Below are 24,601 nucleotides of genomic sequence, written 5' to 3' on the forward strand. Positions count from 1 at the left end.
GGTCACCCTACATAACAAAAGATTAAAACATCATATTTCAAATAAAAAATACAAAAAACAAAAACAATATGAAAGAAAATACATTTCGATCCATTAAAACCAACCAAGCACGAACAACCTTCACAACTAATATCCACGATTTTTTTTCTATGTGACACTTCAGAAATGAAGTTGCGTTCCAGAGAACCAGAGAATAGATAAATAAAAAAATTGTTGTGATTGTGGATTAGTTGTACCCTAAAACGCGACTATTTATATACAAAAATAATATCATAACAGTTATTATCTATTAATTATTAGTTTAACCATTTTAAAATTGACATTGTTAATATCTTTTTTTTTGGTACACATTGTTAATATCTTTAATATTATAAAACATATATTAAAAAAATTAAATTTTATTTGATGTAACCGACAAAAAATTAATTATATAACAATTGAAATTTAATAGTAACTTACAAATTATTAGTTATTATAATTTGTAACCTACAAATTTTTTAATGTAACATATAAATGTTAATCGAAATACTAATTATATTAATAATTGTTTGATTTTTTTTGAAAGAATTATTTGACTGTAATGTACCAAATTTTTAATGTAATAAGGTAACATATGAATCTTAATCGAAACACTAATTATATTAATAATTATCTGTTTGTAACGTGTCAATTTTTTAATGTAACATATAAATCTTAATCGAAACAATAATTATATTAATAATGATTTGATTGTAACAAACTATGTATTTTATGTATAATTTAATGTTAAATTAAAAACGGTTTTTAATTATTATTATTATTATTATTATTATTATTATTATTATTAAGCTTGTATTAAAAATTAGGAGAAATTTTTGAAACAAATGCCATGTAAGGTTATGATGATGTGGACATCTTTAGAGAAGAGGATTCTTAGAATAGGCTATTTCTAAAAACTCTCAAAATATACATGAAGAAAATTATAGTCACTTACCAACCAAGTAGTTGTTGTCGTACGATTCATTGAAAACATCAGGTGCATGTGTAAACGAATACATGTTTGTTGTGACCAAAACAGTTTTAGATAGTTTGACTTTTGTGTTGATTGTGAAATTCAGTTTGTATTCGCTACGTGATGGTCGATACGAACCACTGTTGCAAGCAACATCAAATGAGGAAATTGTGAACACCATTCCCTCTTGGAGCTGCTCCTTGAACTTGTAGATCAATGTTCTTCGTATAGACGCACCAATTTGATCACCCTAGATAACAAAGATTAAAACACTATACTTTAAACAAAAAACAAAAACGATATGAAAAAAGTACCTTTCGATCCATTAGAACCAGTTCCATGAAAAATGGTAGTTTTTTATTTTTGTAGTCTTGAACAAATCAAACACGAACAACCCTCACAACCAATGTACACGATTGTTTTCTTGTCAAAACATCAGAGATGAAGTCGTGTTTCGTAGACATTTTTCTTTGCAATAGAAAAAATTACAGAAATAACTTAAAATATAGATATCAGAGAACCAGAGTACAGAAAAAGAAGAACTATATTTTGTGATTCTTGTGTACTCATACCCAAAAGCGCTACTATTTATATAGAAAAATAGTACCATAACAGTTAATATCTATTGATTATTAATTTGACCGTTTTAAAATTAATCTTACCATCGTCGTTAATTTTATAAAATGTACATTAAACGATTAGATTATATTTTATGTAACCTACAAAAAATTAACTTCATAACATTTGAAATTTAATAATATCCTATTAATATTAAGTAATATAATTTTGTAAGGAATAAAAATTAATTACATAACCTTAAAAACTAATTACTACAATTAAATTTTTAATTAGTAGGTTACTGTAATAGTGTAACAGACCAAAGTTCAAAATATAATTTATTCAAGTTATTTATTATAATTTTGTAACCTACCAAATTTTTAATGTACCGTATAAATATTAATCAAATACTAATTATATTAATAATTATTTGATTGTAACGTACAAATTTTTAATGTAGCATATAAATTTGAATCGAAACAATAATTATACTAATAATTATTTGATTGTAACGTACCAATTTTTTAATGTAACATATAAATTTTAATCGAAACAATAATTATAATAATTATTTGTTTGTAACCAACTATGTATTTTATGTTAAATCGAAACAATTTAATCGAAACTATGTATTTTATGTTTAATTGAAACTATGTATTTTATGTTTAATCGAAACAATTTAATGTTAAATAAAAAACGGTTTTTAATAATAATTATAATTATTAAGCTTGTATTAAACATAAGGAGAAATTTTTGGAACTAATGCCAAGTAGGATTTTGTTGAGGTGGATATCTTTAGAGGAGAGGATTTTGAAATAAGCTATTTCTAAGAACTCTAAATTGTTAGCAGGGCTGTCTTAACAAATTCATGGGCCCAGTTTTAATTTTATAAGAGATGCAAAAAAAAAAAAAAAAATCTGGGCCCCAAAAAAAATAAATAAGTCATTTAAAAAAATATATAAAAATCACACTTTGGTGGGTTTTGAACACGACCTCATACTCAACAAAAAGTGCCTTCGCCACTGATGCAAGTTGTACAAATTGAAATAATTCACTTTTAATAGATATATATATCCATTATTTTCGTGTCTTACATAAAAAAAAAATATATTTTGGGCCCCAAAAAATTGGAGGCCCGGTGCCGTAGCCCAGCCTCGACGGGCTATGGGCCGGCCCTGATTGTTAGTATAAAGATTCCGAGTTCTCTTGTAATTTTCCTTTTTTATTTTAATTTATTTAGGGCATGCATATGGTTCACCATCTCCTCTCTATTTGCTTAAAGAAAACTTGTGTTATAGTAAAACAAAGTACAATCCACTTGATAAAATATGTAGCAGAAATTAAAACCATTGCCAAAAAATTGAAAGTGAGGTTGAAATGTGTACAAACATAAAAGATCATTGCCAAAAAAAAAAGTACATTTTGCTTGATATCAATGTGTTTTATGCTTTGCAAAAACCGAGTGGTTTTCACATATTCTTGTGTTATATTCTGTTGTTTCTTATGTCATTTTAGTGTTATTTAAATTGAAGATTTTTTTTTGTATTTTGGATTTTCGAATTATCACTACAAAAACATTTGTTATTTACAATAGTCAAGAGTATTTTTTTTTAAGTTATCCTGGTTTCATTTTGAACAATTGCCTCTGACAGCAAAATTATGGTATAATCATATGATCAAATGTCTTATCAAAATCGTAGAATAAAATGGTCATATAGATATAAGGGTTAAATATGCTTTTGGTCTCTATAAATATACCAACTTTTCGTTTTAATCCCTCTAAAATTTTCCTTCAACTTTTAGTCCTCCAAAAATTTTCCATCTTCACTTTTGGCCCCTCTTTTAAAGTAAACTCATATGTAGAATTCATATTTTTGAATAAAATTTTGTAGAAAAATTCATAATATTATAAGAATCTCACCAAAAAAATTTTAGAATTTTTTAACAAAACATGAATTTAATATGAATTTTTATATTTTTTATGGTTAAAAATTCATATTAAATTTATGTTTTGTTAAAAAATTCTAATTTTTTTTGGGAAATATTTTTATAATATTCTACACATTTCTGCACAATTTCATTAAAAAATAATAAAATTAACTTAAAAATAGGGACCAAAAGTAGTAATTGAAAATTTAATAGGGACTAAAAGTTGAAGGAAAATTTTAGAGGGACAAAAACGAAAAGTTGGTATATTTATAGGGACCAAAAATATATTTAACCCTAGATATAAAGACCCTTTATATAATAAACTACCTTAATCGTCGTTATTTAACTATTACCATGAATCCTATCACAAACTTAATACTCCAATCATCTTTTTAGTTCCATCATTGGCATCGTATGAGTCATGCCTGCATTTGATTTTGAGCTAAGATGATTAGTCACACCTTAGTAAATGATTTAATAAAATTAAACCAGAGAAACTGAAACCCATGACATCATGGGGTATCTCATCTTATTCCACGTTTATCTGTTTTTAGAGCAATATTGATACTATAGTGACAAAATTGCTCCTGGATCCAAATTATACTCTAAAAAGAGATAAACACGAAACATGCCGAGAACTACAGATTATATGCTTTAGAATCTGAAGACCGTAATCATGATCATAAATGACCCAGAATAGCAGCAAGAAGAGGAAGCTTAAAAGAACAAATTATATGCTATAGTCATGGTCTTTCTTCTTTATATCACCAGACAGAGTTAAAAACAATGTTTGGTTGCAAATAATAAGGGTCAAAAAAAACAACATGGCGATTGTAAATAGACATCGTCATAATAAATGCATTGCAACTAGCAACAGTTTTAATTCTCTCACTCATGCTCATGAAAGAGAGAAAAATAAGTTAAACTACAATCACTCCATGGAATGTTCAGCAATTCCACAGTTTGCATGAAGCAAATGCTGTCTCCAAGATGAAAAAACCAAAGGTCTCTAACGAGTCCCAATTTTCCACCAGAGACTTAATAACCATTGATCTGAGGCCTTGAAGTAGGACCAACAAGCCGTGAAAAGGGCACTTGCGTCCTGCCAGCATTCAAACCCCTTTGACCTGAAAACCTATCATTATTTACTTTGGGATCTGACACAGATTTAGAGAATGCTTGGGCAAGTTCAACGGCTGAAGCTGCTCTACCGTAGCGTGGGCCACCGGCACCTTGAGATGATTCCACAGGCTTGCGCCATGTTTCAGGTGAAGGTTGCCTCTCAGGAACTTGCTGCCTGTCAGTTTCCCTCGGGTTTCTCCGGTTATTATTATTGTTATTATCACCGCTGCGCCAATTCTTCCTCTGTCCAGGAGCCCTGTCACCGTCTACCTTTTGCTCCTTCCTTTCAGATTTTCTGCCCGCTCTTTGATTGAGACCATCCTCAGTTTTTTCGACATATCGAGTCTGGATTGAATGATCATGGTGTTTCTCGGACCTAGGAGTATTTTGTTCAACCCTTCACAAAGCATAATTTATTGACAGGCATTAAATCAGACTTGGGTCACCACTGGAGCCATCTAGAATATCAGATAAAACAAAAAACAAGTTCTCACCTATTTGAATTCTCAACCACGTCATAGTTTTTTATTGCAACATCATCAACCCCTCGCTCCTTCAAAACCTGATGGAAAGATGAAAATAAGATTTAGTGATGCTAGTTGCTGCATTTAGAACTATGAAACCTTTCAAACCACATAGATTGCGGGGGTGGGGGAATTCCACTAAAGAGAGGATAAACATTTTAAGAGAACAAAAAATGAACAGATGTGAAACTACTATCCCCTGCTCACGACAGACAAAAGATAGAGGTTGGATCCTCTCCATCCATCATCTCTTCACTACTCAATAACTCTCATAAACTCTCCTCTCTCTTAGTCTCTCTCCCTCTCTCTTCCTCACTCACTCTCTCTTCAATATTTATTTTCTCTCTGTCTTGCTCTTTCACCTGTTGGAGAGGATCCATTTGCCAAAAAAATAATAAAGCGTTGATTTTAACTGGTATTCAGGATAAAAAATAAGTGAAAAGGACTTACTAGTTCTCGAGGGCGAGCTCCACCAAATAAAGCATTCCTGAAACATTTGCATCATTCGTTCCATTATTAAACATGAAATTGGATAATTAATCAAATAAATTTGCTGAAAGTCGCCCATGCATATCAAACATGTACCAAAAGATTCAACATAAAATTAAGATATCACAAAGTTTGACATAATCAGTACTTAATATTCACTTGCTTTGAAACAAAAGCAGAATTTAGAAACCTTCAAATTGGCAGGTCATGAACACAGTAAACATGATTTGAGGATCCCAAGAGATGCTAATTTGTTAAAGTGGTCGGGACATGTAAAGTAGGCAATGATTGAGAAACAACAGGGTTAAATATACATTGTATTTCCAAATCACAAGAGCCACATTGTACTGAACAGTAACTGAAAATTAAGTATATGTTTTCCATTTGAGGCTCATTGGCAAGCAAATCCATAACGACATTTCACAAGGGCAAACATGAAACATTCCTCAAAATGACAAGAATAAGAGCATGCAACTGTTTAACTATTTTTCAATTCCTTGGTTGATACAGGCAGGTATAAAAAACATGAAATTTGGAATCTAAGACGTCGTCCTGGACTTCCACAAAAAAACACTAAATGTACAAATTACTAAGTTGCAAACGAACCATGAAAACAAAAACAGAGAGCTATCAACATCACTACTTATAAAATGTCTCCGTATTTTAGATAAATGTAACTCCAGGGAGTTTAATAAAGAGTGGCTAAATTTTAAAAATGCATAAATTAACTTCTTAAGAAAAAGTTTGTACAGGAGAATGTTTGATAATCTACCATTTCTAAAAGTAATCTACACTTTGATAGGGTTACGTGACAAATCCAATAAAGTCTTTTAAGACCTATAATCAATTAACCAATGTTCCTCCTTTCCATTTAGTAAGCACACAGCTGTTACTGCAGTTCTTAGCCTTTAATATTAACAAAAACCACAGTGCACCTTCTAATATTTTTCTCAGTTCCAACTTAACGGACAAGAAGAATGGGGAAATTAACATCACCCTACCCTAAGACACACAAATGAGGTTCTTGAAACACAAATGAGGTTTTTAGAAAGTATAGCATGTCTTCTCTTATGTATTTTAAGAGTACAAGTATTTGTAACTGTGAGGTGGGTGTTTAAGTATCTTTGTTTAATGTAAATGATTTTGTTCAAAACACTAAGAAACCTGAATAAGCTATCCGAAGGGTAGATGACAATATAAGAGAGGATGAGTGGAAAATAGTAACACCATTCCATAAAAACCATGTGATCCTTCATGGTTTTTGCGCTAAATTGCAAATATCAGTTATAGTGGAGAATCTCCTTTATCATAAAAAAAATAAAAAATATGCAACCACATACTTACATGACACATATTCTTTATTTTCCCATTGATAAGCTAAATCTCCAACTATTCATTATATAAGTGGCATGTGGCCATGTATATACTTTTCAGCTTTACATGATATATGACCTGGCCAGAAAAGTTGTGTATGCATGTATCTTCCAAATTCAGTAATTTTGGCGTATTGTGATTATTTGAATTGGGGGTTAAGGTGATAGCATATTTTCATATTTCAATATCTTTGGCATGTGCAAGTAGACCTATGGTTACAGTTCATGGTGGGTTGAACCCAACTAGTATTATTAACAACACATCAATACACCTACCACACAATAAAACTATAAAAACACGGTGAAAAACTCCTCTACCTACTGTCTCATGTAACTGACCTGTCTCTTTCCTTGTTTGCTTCCGACTGTTCATGGACCTCAGGCCGAGGTTTCAGAGGCTTCAGATTCAGCTTTGGACGCTGTCCTGGATCCTTTGGACTCTCGGTTCCAGCCGAAACAGACTTCACAAAATTAGCATGTCCATGTCCCTGAGAAACAGTTTCGACATGGACAGAATCATTAACTTGACGATATCCCTAACATGAGAGAAAATGAGAGAATTAAAAATGTGAATAAAAGAACGTATAAAAGCTGAATCTCATAAGTTGAATATGTGAATACCTGTGTGTGTTCTATAACAGAAGGTTCGGAACTTTCCAGTGGCTTTGTTCTCGGCAGCAACTTAAGTTTAGGTCGTTCAATAGGTTCAGAAGCTATAGGGTGCTGCGATTCTGAGCCAACAGCTTTGCCATCAGTTCGAGCAGGCTGAACTCCATCGGAAAACTGAGCTACACTTCTAGGCCGTACATCTGAATACTTATGAACCCCCAACCTTTCATGTTCGAGTAACTCATTCCTACCACCACCTTGCATCTGATTATCAATAACTAAACCCCTTTCAGCATGTCTTGCTAGCATTTCATCAGAATGCTCCTTTTCAACCACTGTATCTATCCTATTACTATTAATATACGCATGCGGTCTACCCTCCACTCTAGTAGGTCTAACCGCCTCAACCTCTGTCTGATAATGAACCGTCTGCCATCTACCAGATGATACCTTATCAAGCGCACTCGCATGAGCCAACTTGGAAACAGCATTCGCACTAGCCCAAGCAGATTGTTCTGACTCAACAGCATTCGCCACCTCCTTCCTCATTGACCACACATTCGGATGACCACCACCACCACCACTAACCCCCAAACTATGGGAATTATTTCCCACATGAGTTGCCTCGGTAAGCCTAGCCGAATACGAATTAACATTAACAGGTGACACCGGAGCAGCCACTTGCCTACTCAACGAACTACTTCGCTTCACCTCAACACGAGAAGGCAAAGGAGCACGAATACTCTCATCACTAATCGTTCTCCTCGGAGCCGAACTACCATCCAACGGCTTCCTCTCATCCTCATCAAAATTCCTACCAATCGGAGCAGTATGTGGAAGAAACATCGATTTATCATCGTAATGTCTAGTTGCCGGAGACGTGTGGGGCCGAGACCAATGATCCGGTCTCCCCATCGAATTCCCCCACGTTGCAGGCCGATCATAACCAACTCGATCTGAAGGCCTAACAGTTCTGTACAGAATCCAAAATCCAAAAAAAGAGTAAATAGATAAATCATGACAGTAACTTTTCAAAAACAGATCGATGAATTAAAATAACTAATCAGTGATTAAATAAAACAATATAAACAAATAATCATGATTAATTAGAAGGATTAGATCTAATTAGGAATTGATGTGATTAATATACTTACACGCCGGGAGCGGAAGGGAGAGGGAGATCGGAGGGAATAGAACCGCCGTGGAAGTCCTTGAGTGTCATGGTGCTTCCACTCACTTTCTTCTTCGACATTCTTCCTCACAAAAAAAATTAAAAAAAAAAAAAAAGAGAATCGTAACGGAAGAGGATGAGTTTCAGGGTGATTATTGTTATTGATTATGAATCAGTGAAACGAAGGAAACCTCACACGAGTGAGTGAGAATGAATAGGAAGAAGAAGAGAAACGAAGAAGGAACACGATTAGTGATTTTTGGGGTGCGAAAAGGAAAAGGAAAAGGAAAAAGGTGAAGAGAGTGAGAGAAGAGATGATATATTTGAGTTTTTCTGCGATGAGGGAAGGGAGTGTTTGTGTGTTCTACGGTTTACTTATACTTGTCAATTCGATGTTTGCCACGTGGTGGTACGGAAATTGTTGTCGTTGGATTCGATTGAAATGGAATCGTTGATTGTGTAAGATGCTTGGGACAGGTGGCGGGTTATTATTTACTATTGCCATTATGGGGCCCGCTACTAAGGGCATGTTTGAAATAGTTCATGAAATATACAAGTCCTCTTTTCATAATAGTTATCCTTTTACATATTTTAGTTTTTTAGTCCCAAAACTACAAAATTCAAAACAGTTTCCAAAACTGTAATTTTAAAAAAAAGTTTAGCAAACAAATTTTAAATTTTCAAGTTTTTAAAAACTAAAAAAGTGTTTTTGAAAAGTGTTTCAAACAAGCTCTAAATTCATCCGTTTTCTTAAAAAAAAACAAAACAAAATACTTCAACTTTTTTTCTTAATAGGATGTCACTAAAAAAAATTTAAAAAATGGAGAAATTTTGACTGGGATAATGATGTTCATTTTACAATATACTCCCTCCGTTTTTTATTATAAGCAAATTTTACTTTTTAGATTCATTCAATTAATAATATATATGGATCACATACATTATTAATTGAATGAACTTAAAAAGTCAAATTTGTTTATAATTAGTAAGAGAGGGAGTATATATTTGCATTATGCAGATATCTACAAAAGAATCTTCTTAAAAACAAAACACAGTGCAAAGAGAATTTCTCAGGGTGTGTAAAGTTAACGGACATAAGATTATATGTAAGTTTAGGGTTAGACAAGGAAATAGGGTGGGGTGGGGATGAGTTTTACATTCTTCGTCCCCATATATGATTCTCATATACTTACTCATTACCTTACCCATACCCAACGGGTATGAGAAATTGATCCGCAATTCCCTCCCCGATGGGTTCGGGTATCCCCGTTCCATCCCCGTCCCCGCATTGAATAAATTTTTTTAATAAAGAATATAAATTTTTTTGCAACCGTTAAAGAAATGTTGTAATGCATTATCCAACAATATGTTTACTTTAACATTTGGTAAACATATTGATTTAGTTGCTCCTTTAAATATCAATGATAGTTTTTATAACACGACAATTATCAAACAAAATAACATGGCATATCAACATAAAGTAATTTTCTACATTCGGGACGGGTTTGAGTATGAGTTAGGGGTGGGTTGTAACGCCCTATTTTTATTTTTTATTTATTTGATTGAGTTTAGAGTCTTTTTATAATTTAATTAATATATTTGATAAGTGATATTTTTATTATTATGTGTTGATATTTATTAGTAGCCCCTATTTTATTATTTAGTGGAGAAATATATTTAGTGGAAGAATATATTTAGTGGAGAAATATAATTATTTAGAATAATGAGGCTTTGGGGCAGAATTGGAATTAAGAGAAAATAAATAGGTTAGGGTTTATATAAAAAGGAGAGCTAGAGTTAGAAAATTATATTACGTGCAAAACTATTTTGGAGAAAGAAGAGAAACCTAGAGAAAGATGAGAAACCTAGATAAGAGAAGAGTCAGAGAAGAGAAGTCTGTAGAATCCTTGCAATCAATCAATCTAAAGTAAGGGTGGGACTAACCTTCTTTAATCATAAGTATATAATTATGAAATTGGGTTTAACAAGTATTGTTGTGAATTTGTGAGTTTTGAGAATTTAGGGTTTATGAGTCGTAATAGGTTGTTAATAGAGTAGAAAATCCATTGAATTTGTGTCTAATTGATGTTCAGGTTGTAGAATAATCATAGGTTAAGTTTCCTATCAAATTTGGGATTTGGGTAGATGAAATTTGGGTTTTTGGGTGAAAAATAGAGTTTTCCCGAGAGCTACCTCTGACAGCATACCCTGTTTCATGTTTTTGCATCTTTTTTACACGTTTCTGTTTTGAATTGGCATTTGGTGTAAACATAAAAGTTTTAGATAATTGTGTTAGCTTTCCAATGGCTTTAGTTTGACTTGAAAATGATTTTTGGTTTTTGAGTTATGATGGAAATACTCCAAGGAGGTCTTAGCGAAATTGCACAGTGACAACATACCATGTTTCATGTTTTTGCATCTTTTTCACATGTTTCCGTTTTGAATTGGCCTTTGGTGTAAACATGAAAGTTTTAGATAATTGTGTTAGCTTTCCAATGGTCTTGGTTTGGCTTGAAAATGATTTATAAATTTTGAGTTATGATGAAAATACTCCAAGTGGGTCTTAGTAAAACTTTATAAATATTCAGCATAACTATTTCTAAGTTAAACCAAAACTTATGGATTGTCTCCAAACTTCAAAGCTTGTGTACTATGGGTTCAATTAAGGTGTTTAAGAGTATTTAACTTATGTTGTGATGAATCTAACTTGGTTTGACGTGAATATCTTTTGTGGATAATTTAATATGTTTTTACGAAGATGTATGATGAATTGTTGTTGTTTAATACGATATTATATGATGCTGTTTATAATTGATGAATATGAGGTTATATGATGTTGTTCATGATTGATGAATTATTTTGAGAATGTATATGTTGTTGAATATGATGCTATGTGTTGTTCATGATTGATGAAGTATTATATGAAGGTATATGTTGATGAATATGATGTTACATGATGTTGTTCATAATTGATGAATTATGATGTTATGATGCGAAGTTGTAAGTTGTTGTCAATGTCGTTAAAGTTGTAAGTTGTTGTCGATGTCGTTAAAGTTGTAAGTTGTTGTCGATGTCGTTAAAGTTGTAAGTTGTAGTCGATGTCGTTCAAGTTGTAAGTTGTTGTCGATGTCGTTAAAGTTGTTGGTTGTTGTTGCTGAGTCTTTGCATACTCATATAAAGTTGGGGGCTTGATGCCCTGTTGAATGCTTAGTCATTCATATTTTTAAGTTGGGGGCTTGATGCCCTGTTGAATGTATATCATTCAAATAAAGTTGGGGATTTGATGCCCTGATGAATGCTTAATCATTTATACCACGTTGAGAGCCTATGCTCTATAAAGTTAGGGGTTTGATGCCCTGATAGGTACCACATGCATATAAAGTTGTCAAGTTGATGGAGTTGTCGTTGCATTGTCGTTGAAGTCAAGTTGTTTAAGTTGATGTTGAGTTGTCGATGTCGTTGTGTTGTCAAGTTGTCATTATAATTAATGAGATGGTAATACGTAATTATGTGAGGCATTAACGTTGTATAATTGTTATTTATGATGTTAAATTTGTTGTTATCTATGTTGTTAAATTCTGTTGATGAATTATATGTTTATTATTATTGAATGTGAATCTCACCCCTTCTGTTTGAATGTTGCTTTTACGTGGGTAACGTGCAGATAACCAGGAATAGCTGTTGATGTGAGTTGACTCCCTCACGCGTCGTCTTTGTTGGAACAAAATGTGTTTAACAATGAACCTTGAGAGTTTTGATGATAACAAGGTATTAAAAATTGTCAATTGGACTAGCTAATATTTGTTCAAGTGTACAAGACCATATAAAAAAATTTACATCTTAAATAGGTTCTGGATGAACAAAAGAGAGCTAAGAAATCAATAAAAAGGAAGCTTAAAGCGTCTGAAGAGAAATGCTCCTGAAGTTCAGAAATGCTCCTGAAGTCCAAAAGTGCTCCTGAAGACAAAGTGCTCCTGAAGTGGTGACGTCATCAGAAGCTGAAGTTCATCAGAAGCAAGATTATCAAAAGCAACCTCATCAGAAGCTGCAAATCACCAGAAGTTGCAGTTCATCTGAAGTTGCAAGACTTAATGCTTCAAAAGCTGTTTAATGGATTCAAAAGCATTACAGAAGACTTGGAATGTGAAGCATCGGTCATTTTGAAAGGATTTGAAGGCATTGGATGCTTATCTTCAAAAAGCGTTGACAAAGTACAATTGTACGTAGTGTACAACCACTACCTCCACTACTCTGCAGTGTCCTTGCTACAAGACAAGAAAACAACCCCGGAATACAGCTCTGCCTGCAACGATGTTCCTTCACAATAGGAATGGATTTCAAATTGATCCTTCATAGGACAACTACCATATCAGGCAAAAGATCATTGGTGATTGATCAAAGCTTCAAACGACTCTTTTTGATGTGCTGGCAATTTCACAACGTCTCTTTCACACCTCTATATAAAGGAGTGAAGACTTAGAGATTGGTAATGCTGAACACAAGACTCATCAACATTTTACAAGTGCCAAAACTCGGCTGAAATTGTTCTGCATTCAAAGTTCACTTAGAATTTCTGTTTTCAAGTTCATATCTTAGAAATTCTAGAGTCTTAAGAGTCTGTATCTGATTTGTATTGTGAGCACCTCCGATTGTATATCAAGTGTTCAACCTCAAACATTTTTCTTTTTAATCTTGTTTGATTAGAAGTCTCTTGCAGTTGTGCTTGAGCAATTTGAAGTCTCTTGCTAAGTTTAGCAGTGAGCAGTTGTAATCAGATATTACATTTTAGTGAACTATCCTTGGAAGTGCAAGGGGGACTGGACTACTTCCGGTTTGTGGAAGGAACCAGTATAATTGCTTTATGTCTTTCTTCCTTCTCTCTCTCTCTCTCTCTCTCTCTCTCTCTCTCTCTCTCTCTCTCTCTCTGTTTTTATCCGCTGTATCTTAGTTCTGAACTTCACTTCAGAAGCAGTTCTCACTTTACTTATGATCAGTGTATTCAGCTTAGGAGAAAACGAAGAAAAAGCTAACACAATTCAACCCCCTTCTTGTGTTTTTCTCACCTTCAGTCTTAGGGTTGCTCTGATACGTAACGGGATGGAGATCTTTGCTTTATTTCCTTTTGTTACGTGACTTTATGAATTATGTTGATGAACCTTTGAAAAGGATTGTCTAATAAGTTGCTTATGTTGAGGCCTTTTAGTGCCAAGTACTTGTTTAAATATTAAGAATTTTTCCGCTGCGACATATTTGAATTTATAGACATCAGGTGCTTGAAATAAAGAGTAGATTTTAACTCTATTTATGTTTGATTTATATTTTTAAGAAATGTGACATCCTGTTTTAAGTTGAATACTCTGATTATTATGTATTATTTTACATGTTGGGAAAACGGGATGTTACATGGGTACCTATATATCCGTTACCCGTCCCATACCCATGTTTTGAAATCGGGGGAAACCCAAACCCATAACCAAACTCAGTCAAAACGGGGAAAACCCGTCAAATTGAGTTTGGTTCGGACGGGTAACCACGAGTATGAATTTTATTGTCATGCCTATTTAAGGTGTGCAGGTACACAACCTCAACTACACATAGATCCCTCTGATGACGTGTCTCTTTTGTTTTTGGGGTCCCGATGGTTGTCTTATAGACAAAGTTAGCTTGTATTTCATTTGAACTTAGGCTAATATGACTCCTTTAAGTGTATTTATTTATAGGAATACGTGTATTTGGACACCCCTTCACCCATTATACACTCTTAGTCACATATGCGTCCTCATAGCACACATGATGTAAGACTAATAATGAGAGAGAGAGAGAGAGATAGATAGATAGAGAGAGAGAGAGAGAGAGAGAGAGAGAGAGAGAGAGAGAGAGAGAGAGAGAATCTATATCCAATCATGCTCTACCATGTTTGGATGTTAAATGAGTATACAATTAAAGAGTGTCTATCAATGTTTTTCCTTTTCGATCAATGGTAATCGAAAAAATTGTGGATTTTGTTTACGAGGTGATAATAGAAAGTTTATGGCTGCGACTAGTTGCCAGATGCCTTGGGATTCGCGGTGGGAAAATATTTTTTGCAATGACATATTTCTACAGTGAGATCTCAGTCGTCTATCATGTTTACCATATGCAGTCAAATGTAGAGGATATGAGTTGTTGTCTAGAATTACACTTGGCACTCACAAGTGAGATTGTCGCGGTAGAGAATCCCAATCCATTTTGTGGTTTGGGTCGGTGAGGCCATGGGGATACTCACCTCTCGTCAATGGACCTATAGTTTGAATCTCATGTCGGTTATATTTGAAGTTGACGCACAAGTCGTGGCTCATAGCATTAAATCGAAAAAGAAGACATTTATGAATTTAGAGTAATTATTTCCAAATGAAAATCAATTTTAGTCGGTAACAAAACTACGAGGTTAGTTTTATTCAAAGACGAGATAATATGACATCCCAAAATCTTTTAAACATGGTCATATTTATGACTAATCCCCATCACTTTGATTGTATTCTCCATTGAATTGTTGTCATTATTACTATTGAAATGAGATGAGTTTTTTAGTAACAAAGTTCATTTTGTGAAGAAAAAATGTCACAATTTTCTTAGTTTATTTTTATACCTTTTTACTTCTAGCATGGAGATTCGTGGATAAACACGAGTTATCTTAAATTTAAAATAGAAAACAAAATAAAATTATCTTAAATTAAATTCAAAAATATAAAGATGAATAATTGAGTAAAATTTGTTTGTTTTCTTATGAAAGAATAAAAAAAAATGTTATTTGAACAACTTTTTGTTGGGACAACTTGTTTGACAACCAAAATATACAAAAAAATTTAGGCAGTGGCACAAAAACCAAAGCAATAGAGAGATAAAGTAAAAACAAGATGTGAGTATCAGAGAGAAAGTTGTCATAAAAGTTATCAAAAAATGGTTGTTTAAATACCATTTCTCTGGAAAAAAAACCTGAATAGTTGAATAAAATTTGTTTCTTTCTAAAACGTTGTTTTAATATGTGAGCAATAAAAATTGACACTGATTTGTTTAGTGATCAACAATGTTTTGGGATTGGAATGTGTATTCAAAATGGACAAGGTCTTTTCTTAAAAGCATTAACGAAATTGTTTGAAAGCTATCCTACTCCATTCGAAGCACAAGCATTGGGTTCAAGGGAGGTTATAGTTCGGCTTGGTGAATTAGGACTGTCAATGGTGCAAATCGAGCTAAATTGTAAGATACAACATCATAGAAAATTCTAACAACCAATTTGACTTTGGCAATATTATAATGTCCTATTGTAGATCACCGTTAAGTTTTGTTAAGAGACAACCAGATTATGTCGCCCATATATTTTAGATAGGGTTTTAAGTTGTTTGCTCGTCACCATATCTTTGATTTGATTCTATCTTTTATGACCTCTATTTTGATAAATGAAATAATGAGTTAATTTCTCTTTCAGAAAAAAATGGGAAATAAATATCCAATGAGACTATTTTTTTTTATATGTAAACAAAGTGACAAACATCATCATAAACTCACATATATGCTAAAGATATCCGATTTGAACTATAATAAAGATGTTCAACCTAACAATATCGGGCTTATGCACAATGACCTATTATTATTATTATTATTATTATTATTATTATTATTATTATTATTATTATTATTATTATTATTATTATTATTATTATTATTATTATTATTATTATTATTATTATTATTATTATTACTCTCTCCGTTTCAAAATGAGTGTCGCTTTAGCCAAAAAAATTGTTTCAAAATGAATGTCACTTTCAGTTTCCAATACAATAATAACTTTTTCTTTTCAATTGTACCCTTCAATCAATACTCTGCACACTACTTTCAAAGTATTACTTTTAAAACTAACCAATAGTTAATAAGGATAATTTGGTAAAATAACCATTCTTTTTCTTTTAATCATTGCATTTCTTAATATGTGTGTAAACACCTAAAACGACACTCATTTTGAAACGGAGGGAGTATTATTTTATACATTTAAGAATGAAATCAAAGTCAATTAAAATTATTAATACAATAGATGCGAATCACCAATTGAATTGCAATTAGAGCTAGACATAGGCTATTTGTCATAAATTCTCTGTTATATGTTTGATTTGTTCCCACATTTCAAATTTCATATCGCCAAAGTCTTTTGGTCACACTGCACTCTTTTTTTGGTTACAATATCGCTAATGTGGTAAGGCCAAAAGAGTAGGTTCTTTTAGATGAAACACATTAACTATTTGTTCTGATAAATAGATAATCATAAATAGTTTATAGAATCCACCCAAATTTGATAAAGGGCCAAATAAAGGTATTAAGCAGTAAAGGTTATTTATTGAAAAATACAACATTGAATATTTAGTATAAAATACAATTTTAGTAAAACGTTAATATTTTTATTTTATAAAAAAAAGTTAAATTTTTAAAGATCTTTTAGCTTTAGTTCTTTTTCCAGGTAATTTGGCTTTTTCTTTCTTTCTTTTTTTCTTGGATAGATAGATAGATTCATTTACCTATGTTAAAAGGAAAAAAAACAAAAAAACCACGTCACGTGAAGTGAAATGAAATGAAACCGCTGTTATAATGTTTTGGTACAAATCCAACGTTACGCACACACTGTCTCACTGAATTTCATGCTACATGGAATAGAATCATTTGCATTCTCCTCATTATCAACATTATACTATATGGTTCTCTCTCTTTCTCCTTTTATATTTTCGATATAATCATGTCATTGTTTCTAGTTTAATTTCATGTATTTTCATTATTTATTATGATTATTATGATATGATTTGTTGTTTATTCTTTTCAGTAGCACTATCATTCGATGTTCTATTTGTGTATGTGTTTCATTTATGTGACAAAGATCGTGGAAAAGGGTCTTATGGAAAATGTTCCTTTCCCGATTTTATGGAAACAACGTAGCATGCATACTTTGTGTGTTTATTCTTATTCTTTCTTTCTTTTGTCTTCAGAAGCTGAAAATTTGTATTTCATATTCCTCTTTTAAGTCTACTTGTAAGGCGACAATAATTCGTCTAATGGCGTCATTGTATGGTGATCAATGAATTTGGCTCGCGTAAAGTGAGTAAAGTATAAAGTGAGAAAATCAAATATTGTTATTTCATTAAACTTAGGATTTCTTAGGATATACTTGCAATATCCACCTTTGATTCGTTGATAATGATTCATAATACTCACTTTAGAGGAGTCAGATCCGTGACTGAAATACTTTATAAATTTTTGAGTGAACGATGAGTCACTCAATAACAGCTGGAAAAATACTCAGCTGGTTAAGAAAAAGTTATTTCAATTAACAACTGTTAACAATGTCTCTAGATACAATTCCATGTAGCAGTTAAAACTTTCCCTTTATATCTGATGACAAAAAGGTGTGCTTTGGGTTATGTTTCAATATTATGCAGTAAGATTAGATGTTTGGTTCTTATTAGTTCTAAAGTTTCTGTCTATGCACTTTCAGGTACACGAGCAGACTGATAAGCGGTTTTTAGTATATCATGAATTCGCACGAGATGAGCAGAACTCTTTTAATTTTGGCCATAGGAATATGCATAGGCTTTGTGATTGGAGCTGGTTTGGTATTTTCAATTTTAGTCTTCTGCAGGCCTGGAAGGAAGCGTGTAGAGGTGGAGAAGAGCGGTCCTCTGAGAACCGAGGCCATTAATGTTCATGGCAAAGGGGCTGATTCCAGTGTAACATCATTATCAGACTCCAACGCGACTTTTGAGTCACCAAGAACATCGGAATGGAGTAACACGCCTTTCTGGTTAGAAGGACTTAGGAGGAAGAATGCTGTCTCAGTATGTGGAATTCCCAAATATTCTTACAAGTATGTTAATTTTCATTGCACTGTTGTCTTATGTTGTTGATTTATATTTCTCTTTTTGTGTAACCTTGTCACTCATTTTTCAGAGATATAGAAAAGGCTACATCTAATTTCACAACGATCATAGGCCATGGAGCATTTGGTCCTGTTTACAAAGCAATCATGCCTACAGGCGAGGCAGTTGCGGTTAAAGTTCTCGGTGCTAATTCAAGACAAGGAGAACAAGAATTTTTAACTGAGGTAATACCTGATGAGTATACTTATGCTTCTATCAATATGTTTACATCTATATGTCCATGTAATTTTCTTTGACAGTTTGCAATTGTTGAATGAAGAAACATCCTTTCTGTATAGCATTGTGGCACTATTATTAATTGTACTATGTACTTTTATTTTATGTACCTACTTTTATAACTCCTATAATTGTTATGAATATTACATAAAAAAACTCGCTAAGCCAATGCAAATTCTGTCATGTACAAGTTCTTGTACTATATTTTCCTGTAACAATCATGGTAGGAGTATAGTATTACTATCTTGCCAATTTCTTTTAATTTCCAACAATATGATCTTCAACTGTTCTCTACAACTTTTTTGTGAAGGGACTTAAAAGATAGTCTTATGAAATTGGATACTAAAACAATTTATATTCTCTCAAACTTTCCTGTTAGCAGGTCCTATTACTTGGAAGATTACATCATAAGAATCTTGTGGGTTTGGTGGGATATGCTGCAGAAAGAGGAAAGCACATGCTTCTTTACATTTACATGAGCAACGGCAGTCTTGCTTCTCATTTGTATGGTAAGAAAAAGAGTAATTCTTGTCGTTTTATATTTGCAGGGAAAATTGTGTGGATATTTTCTCAGTGGTATACATGTTCTCAGCATTCAATTGCTCAGTAATAGCTAAGAATTTTCGCTTGAACTCTTCTGGTTATCCCTTTTACTTACCTTTTTGTTGATGATACAGGCGAAAATCATGAGCCATTGAGCTGGAATTTGAGACTTAGCATAGCACTAGATGTTGCAAGGGTGATGGAATATCTACATTATTCGGTATTCAGTATACTCATATTTTTTGTTTACACATAGGGAACAGACAACAAGTTTACTTTTGGCTTTTTATTTTTCTCAATAAATAATTCATCGCAGATCGATCCTCCTATCGTGCACCGTGACATCAAGTCTTCAAACATTCTATTAGACAAGTTTATGAAAGCCAAGGTAACCGACCTTTGCATTTAGTTCACACAAAGATGAATAGGGCTTCAATGATACTTTAGAACATTCATTGGTGCACAATATCTTTTCTCCTGTAATTTTTTCTTTTATTTATTCATCTCAATCTCTACATTCTCCTTTTTTTTTTTTAATATATATTTCACCAAAACTGTATTATCATAAACCTTTAAGAGGAAGTAAACAATGTCATAGTTTTCTTGATCCCGAGAAGACATTAATACCTAGTTTTTGTAAAGATGATGCTGCCATTTTGCTATTCCATCATATCCCCTTGTTTTTGTCCATATTGAACATGATTTTTTTCATTAATATTCTTTTAACATGCATATTTTATTGGGCAGGTCACCGACTTTGGGCTTTCCAGACCAGAAATGATTAAACCTCGTCTGTCAAATGTCAGAGGAACTTTTGGATATCTTGATCCCGAGTATATCTCTACAAGAACCTTCACTAAGAAAAGTGATGTTTATAGTTTCGGTGTGCTACTGTTTGAGCTTATTACTGGCAGGAATCCACAGCAGGGTCTCATGGAATATGTAAAACTGGTAAGAACAGTGTCTTTCTGTTGCCTTCTATACATGCGGCCGCGAGCTGCTGCGCTTAAGTATATTTTGGCTTATCTAACAATATTCAACAGTATAGACTTTAATAACTATGAACTAACAGTGTGGAGAAGATTAATACAGATATCCAATCATATGTCACACTTGTAGATACACTCTTCACGGTGAATCAGGATGTAGCAAGATGATGTATGATCAGATATATGATGAACTAATCATGTGTGCAATATTTAGTTATTAAATTCATTGATAATTAGTATATATAACCTTTATATTATATATGTTTTGGATTCAATTTTTTTTTTTTTTTTTGTGGTTATGATTAGGCTGCCATGGAAAGTGAGGACAAGATTGCATGGGAAGAAATTGTGGATCCGCAACTGAATGGAAACTATGATGTACATAAGCTTAATGACATGGCTTCACTTGCACTCAAATGTGTCAATGGTGTCTCCAAAATTCGACCTTCAATGAGGAACATTGTTCAAGCATTATCTCAACTTTATAAGAAGCCTAAGAGAAATTCTAGCCGAGTAGCTCCTCCTGCGTTAAATGAAGTGTCTGTTGAAGTGATGCAGCCAGAAACTCGTGACTTTTCTATTGAGTGTTCAGAGGAGCTGCGCAGATTGCACAGCCGATAATCATTGGAGTCTGTCAGTGTTCTCCGATATTCAAATCATGTATCATCTTTTAATTGTGTACCTGGATGAGTTTTGATGACAGTGTAAAATGTGGTACTACAGAATGGGGTATGTTTATCTGTGAGAAGATTGGGGGATGGTGGGTATCTGTTTCCAGGCACATGTTTATATGTCTATGTTCCTGAACATTATGTTCCTGTGGTCCTTAACTTTTATTACGACTTTAGGTCAATGACTTCATATGTTGCATTAGTCATTAGGGGGATTAGTCTCCATTTTTTACTCCAATCATAATAGAGTAGCAGGCTTGTGGGAAGAGCGCGCACACACACAGACACATACATGCACGTTGATTGCTATTCCACTGATACTGAGGGATGATATTTTTAATTTTATTTTGCTATTGGCCATTAGGCCAACAGATACTCAAATAACCATACATGGGGAGGGAGAAATGTGGTGACACGGGTTCGAAGGTGAGATTCCACTTAAAATGTCCTCATAGCCAAACCTACTAGACTGTAACAACGGGGACAATAATGAGAGTTGTATAGGAATATTAGCAAAATAACAATGACAGCTAACAAGCTGGTGAAAAACATGGACATAATTTGATTTTGAACTGGCAAAAAATTATTGTGCTCTCATTTTAATGAAGTGGCAATCTCATAGGTAGTATTAGAGATATTTAATGAGGTGACAATACACTAGGGAATTCAAAGATGAACATGCCATTCCCTCCATTTATACTTATTCACTTGATATTTCACTCCAAACTTAACAAAACAAACACAATTTTTTTTTTAAAAAAAAAAAAAAAAACACATAACAAGCTTAGAGTTTGCTAGAGAATTGAAAATATCAAAATCTACTTCTTCAAGGCCCCCTGAGTCTTCAAATACTCCAGAGTTTGGTCAAAAGTTTCAGCAATACCATGCTTGAAACTGAACCCTTCTTTGATAAGCTTTTCAGAAGAGATTATCAACTTTGCCTTGCTGGAGCAATCATCAAATCTGCAATTAAAAAATGAAACTTTGCCTTAGGAGAAACTAATGCTGATGAAGGAAAATCCTTTGAAAGATAGGTAATGTATACAATAAGTCATTTCAAAAATAGAAAACCGAGCACTATGAAATAATCATTGTTCTCTGTGGAAAATATTTGAACTTTGCAGCTTCAGAGGATGAGAAACTTAGTAAATATTTCAAATTATGACTTCAAGCTTACTCAGTTGGAACTTTATACTGAGAGTATCGTTTGCTGAGAAACTTAGCAAGCTCAGGAACACTAGTATTGTGAGCACAACAAATATATCGACCAGAAGCTGATTCTTTTTCTGCTACAAATATATGAGCTCGGCAAATATCCTCGACATGAGTGATGGATATCGAACCTGACAGGATCTGCATTCCTTTCAAAGCATTTATGAGGAAATCATTGCCTGCAAAATATAAAATTGAGATTGAAACATTAATGAGTCTTTGTGTATTGTCCTTGGAAATCCTTAAACCATTTAATTTGGCTGTTTTTCACCTGTTAGAAGTGACATTCCCATGGAAACACTAGATGGGATATCTTGTGTTAGAGAAGGACCAATTGTTAGAGTAGGTATCACAGTGATTAGATCAATGTTATTTTCTTCGGCAAATTTCCATGCAGCCTTTTCAGCTAGCACTTTTGAGACAGGATAACCCTGCACATTTTGATGATAATTTTTTCCAATTAGAAATGATAATGAGGGCAGGGCAATGTTACCTAAGTTGAGTACATAAATGATATTTTGACACAAATTTTAAACCAAATATCGACAACAATTTGAAACTGAATGGTCAATGCAATTCATATATATATTATGGTCAGTGGATGATTAATCATCCATTGAAAAAAATTAAACACGATCTTAAACCTCATTGACCACGGCTTTCAGGTGTTCAAATACACATGATATTCATAAATCATCCAAACTGTGTTCAAATATACGTGAAAAACGTGGAGAATGACATTCAAAATCTTGGTTAATGATGTTCAGTGAATGGTTAATAGGCCATGATACCTTATTTGAAATCTTAACCATAACCATGTATTCAATTTTAAACTGCATAACCATTTAAATTGTTGTCGGAAACTGTTATCCCATTTTATGTCAAAATAATCTGGATATTTTAAATAAAGTTTGATTTTTACCCAAGTGGGTGGCTTTGCAGTGTTCAAAAACTCAACATCAGACCAGTTGGTTTCATCCATAATATGACCAGTCCCTTCGAGTTCGTTTATAGTCACAGCAGCTGCTGACGATGTTAAGATAACTCTTCTGACTTCTTTTGCTCTTGCACATGCTTTCAAGACATTCAATACACCTTTGATTGCTGGTTTTATCATGTCATTCTGAATAGTAATAGCACAAGAATTTTATCATTAATCTATTATTTTTCTTCCAAATGCATATACTTCAAAAATTAATTCAATTAGGTTGTAAATTTTTATATCGCAGTTTCTTGTTTAGCAATCAACCTACCTCGGGATCTTGAGAGGCAAAGTTCACAGGTGTAGCAAGTTGGAAGACAAGTTCACATCCTGCTATAGGAGCATCAAAATCTTCTTCAACTGTTAATTCTGCTTTAAATAGATTCAGTTCTCCCAAACTTTGCAGTGCTATGAGGTGAGATGTTTTGTTTGCACTATCTGCACAAAACAACAAAAATCAAAAATCTTTTTTAGCAAAATCTTATTTGTATTTTCTGCTCTCCTATAAAACTACTTCAATAGCGAGATAGGCCTAGTACTTCTTGTTTTGAGACGATAAATTTGACAAAATCATGGTGACACCGTAATTTGGTCAAAATTACAGTGGCACACTTCTCCGGTCAAAACATGTGCTTAAGAGATTGTGTTTGGTAAGTAGAAAAAAAAACACTAACAAAAAACTAAGACAATATATATTATATTATTATCAACTCAACTGTAAAAACAATAGTAACATGACACATGCAAATTCTTTTTGGGTCTAAATGACACAAAATTTTACTTACAGTGAAAATTGAATATATATTTTTATCCATGAATTAGCGATTAAAAAACTGGCAGCACACAATATTTTAATATTTTGGTTGATATATTGTCATATAATATAAAATATTAACATAAATATATAGACAATTATTATTATACAATGAGATGTTAAGAGAGAGACCTGGGTCTCTAACAGTAGTATTAACAGCATAACCCTTTTCAAGCAACTGCTTGATCAGCAATGATGCCACAAAACCAGTGCCACCTATCACACATGCCTTCTTCTTTTCTATTTGTTTGATACTAGCCATCATATGTTAATTTACACTCTCTCTTTCACTATGAAGCTTAAACACACTAAAACAGTTTTTAACTTTTTATGGTCATGAAAGAAGAGTTATTTGGTTCTTAAATAACACCAAATTGTTCAGTTACTTGAACAAAACAAACTGTTACATTTTGGTGTTTAAGGTGAGCACGTGATAGAGTTTGTCTACC

The 24,601-nt window shown here is 32.9% G+C and overlaps 3 protein-coding genes across 4 annotated transcripts; 1 reads left to right on the top strand and 2 right to left on the bottom strand.

The window, feature by feature from the left end:
• Window positions 1-4,195: 4,195 nt before the first annotated feature.
• LOC146932519 (eukaryotic translation initiation factor-like protein) lies at window positions 4,196-9,106 on the bottom strand. 2 transcript variants are annotated; one of them, XM_085704208.1, is made up of 6 exons: window positions 8,750-9,106; window positions 7,608-8,568; window positions 7,326-7,474; window positions 5,575-5,611; window positions 5,095-5,162; window positions 4,196-4,997 (listed from the first exon to the last, which is right to left on the bottom strand). In XM_085704208.1, exons 1-6 carry the CDS (start codon window positions 8,845-8,847, stop codon window positions 4,517-4,519), a joined length of 1,794 nt encoding a protein of 597 aa, XP_085560334.1. In that variant the 5' UTR covers window positions 8,848-9,106; the 3' UTR covers window positions 4,196-4,516. The 2 variants fall into 2 exon arrangements, with proteins under 2 accessions (XP_085560334.1, XP_085560333.1); XM_085704207.1 differs by having other exon boundaries at window positions 7,326-7,522.
• Window positions 9,107-17,340: 8,234 nt separating this feature from the next.
• LOC146932520 (calcium/calmodulin-regulated receptor-like kinase 1) lies at window positions 17,341-21,329 on the top strand. The gene is made up of 8 exons (XM_085704209.1): window positions 17,341-17,492; window positions 18,284-18,652; window positions 18,736-18,889; window positions 19,324-19,450; window positions 19,619-19,704; window positions 19,801-19,872; window positions 20,232-20,435; window positions 20,780-21,329. The coding sequence occupies exons 2-8, from the start codon at window positions 18,321-18,323 to the stop codon at window positions 21,092-21,094; spliced, it is 1,290 nt and encodes a 429-aa protein (XP_085560335.1). The 5' UTR covers window positions 17,341-17,492; window positions 18,284-18,320; the 3' UTR covers window positions 21,095-21,329.
• Window positions 21,330-21,704: 375 nt separating this feature from the next.
• BAN (NAD(P)-binding Rossmann-fold superfamily protein) lies at window positions 21,705-24,517 on the bottom strand. Its single transcript, XM_085704210.1, has 6 exons — window positions 24,285-24,517; window positions 23,610-23,776; window positions 23,279-23,479; window positions 22,628-22,787; window positions 22,322-22,535; window positions 21,705-22,107 (listed from the first exon to the last, which is right to left on the bottom strand). The coding sequence occupies exons 1-6, from the start codon at window positions 24,415-24,417 to the stop codon at window positions 21,963-21,965; spliced, it is 1,020 nt and encodes a 339-aa protein (XP_085560336.1). The 5' UTR covers window positions 24,418-24,517; the 3' UTR covers window positions 21,705-21,962.
• Window positions 24,518-24,601: the final 84 nt, after the last annotated feature.

This window comes from Medicago sativa, chromosome 4, assembly GCF_051527215.1.
Source record: "Medicago sativa cultivar Bolivia chromosome 4, Bolivia_mono, whole genome shotgun sequence".
Lineage (NCBI taxonomy): Eukaryota > Viridiplantae > Streptophyta > Magnoliopsida > Fabales > Fabaceae > Medicago > Medicago sativa.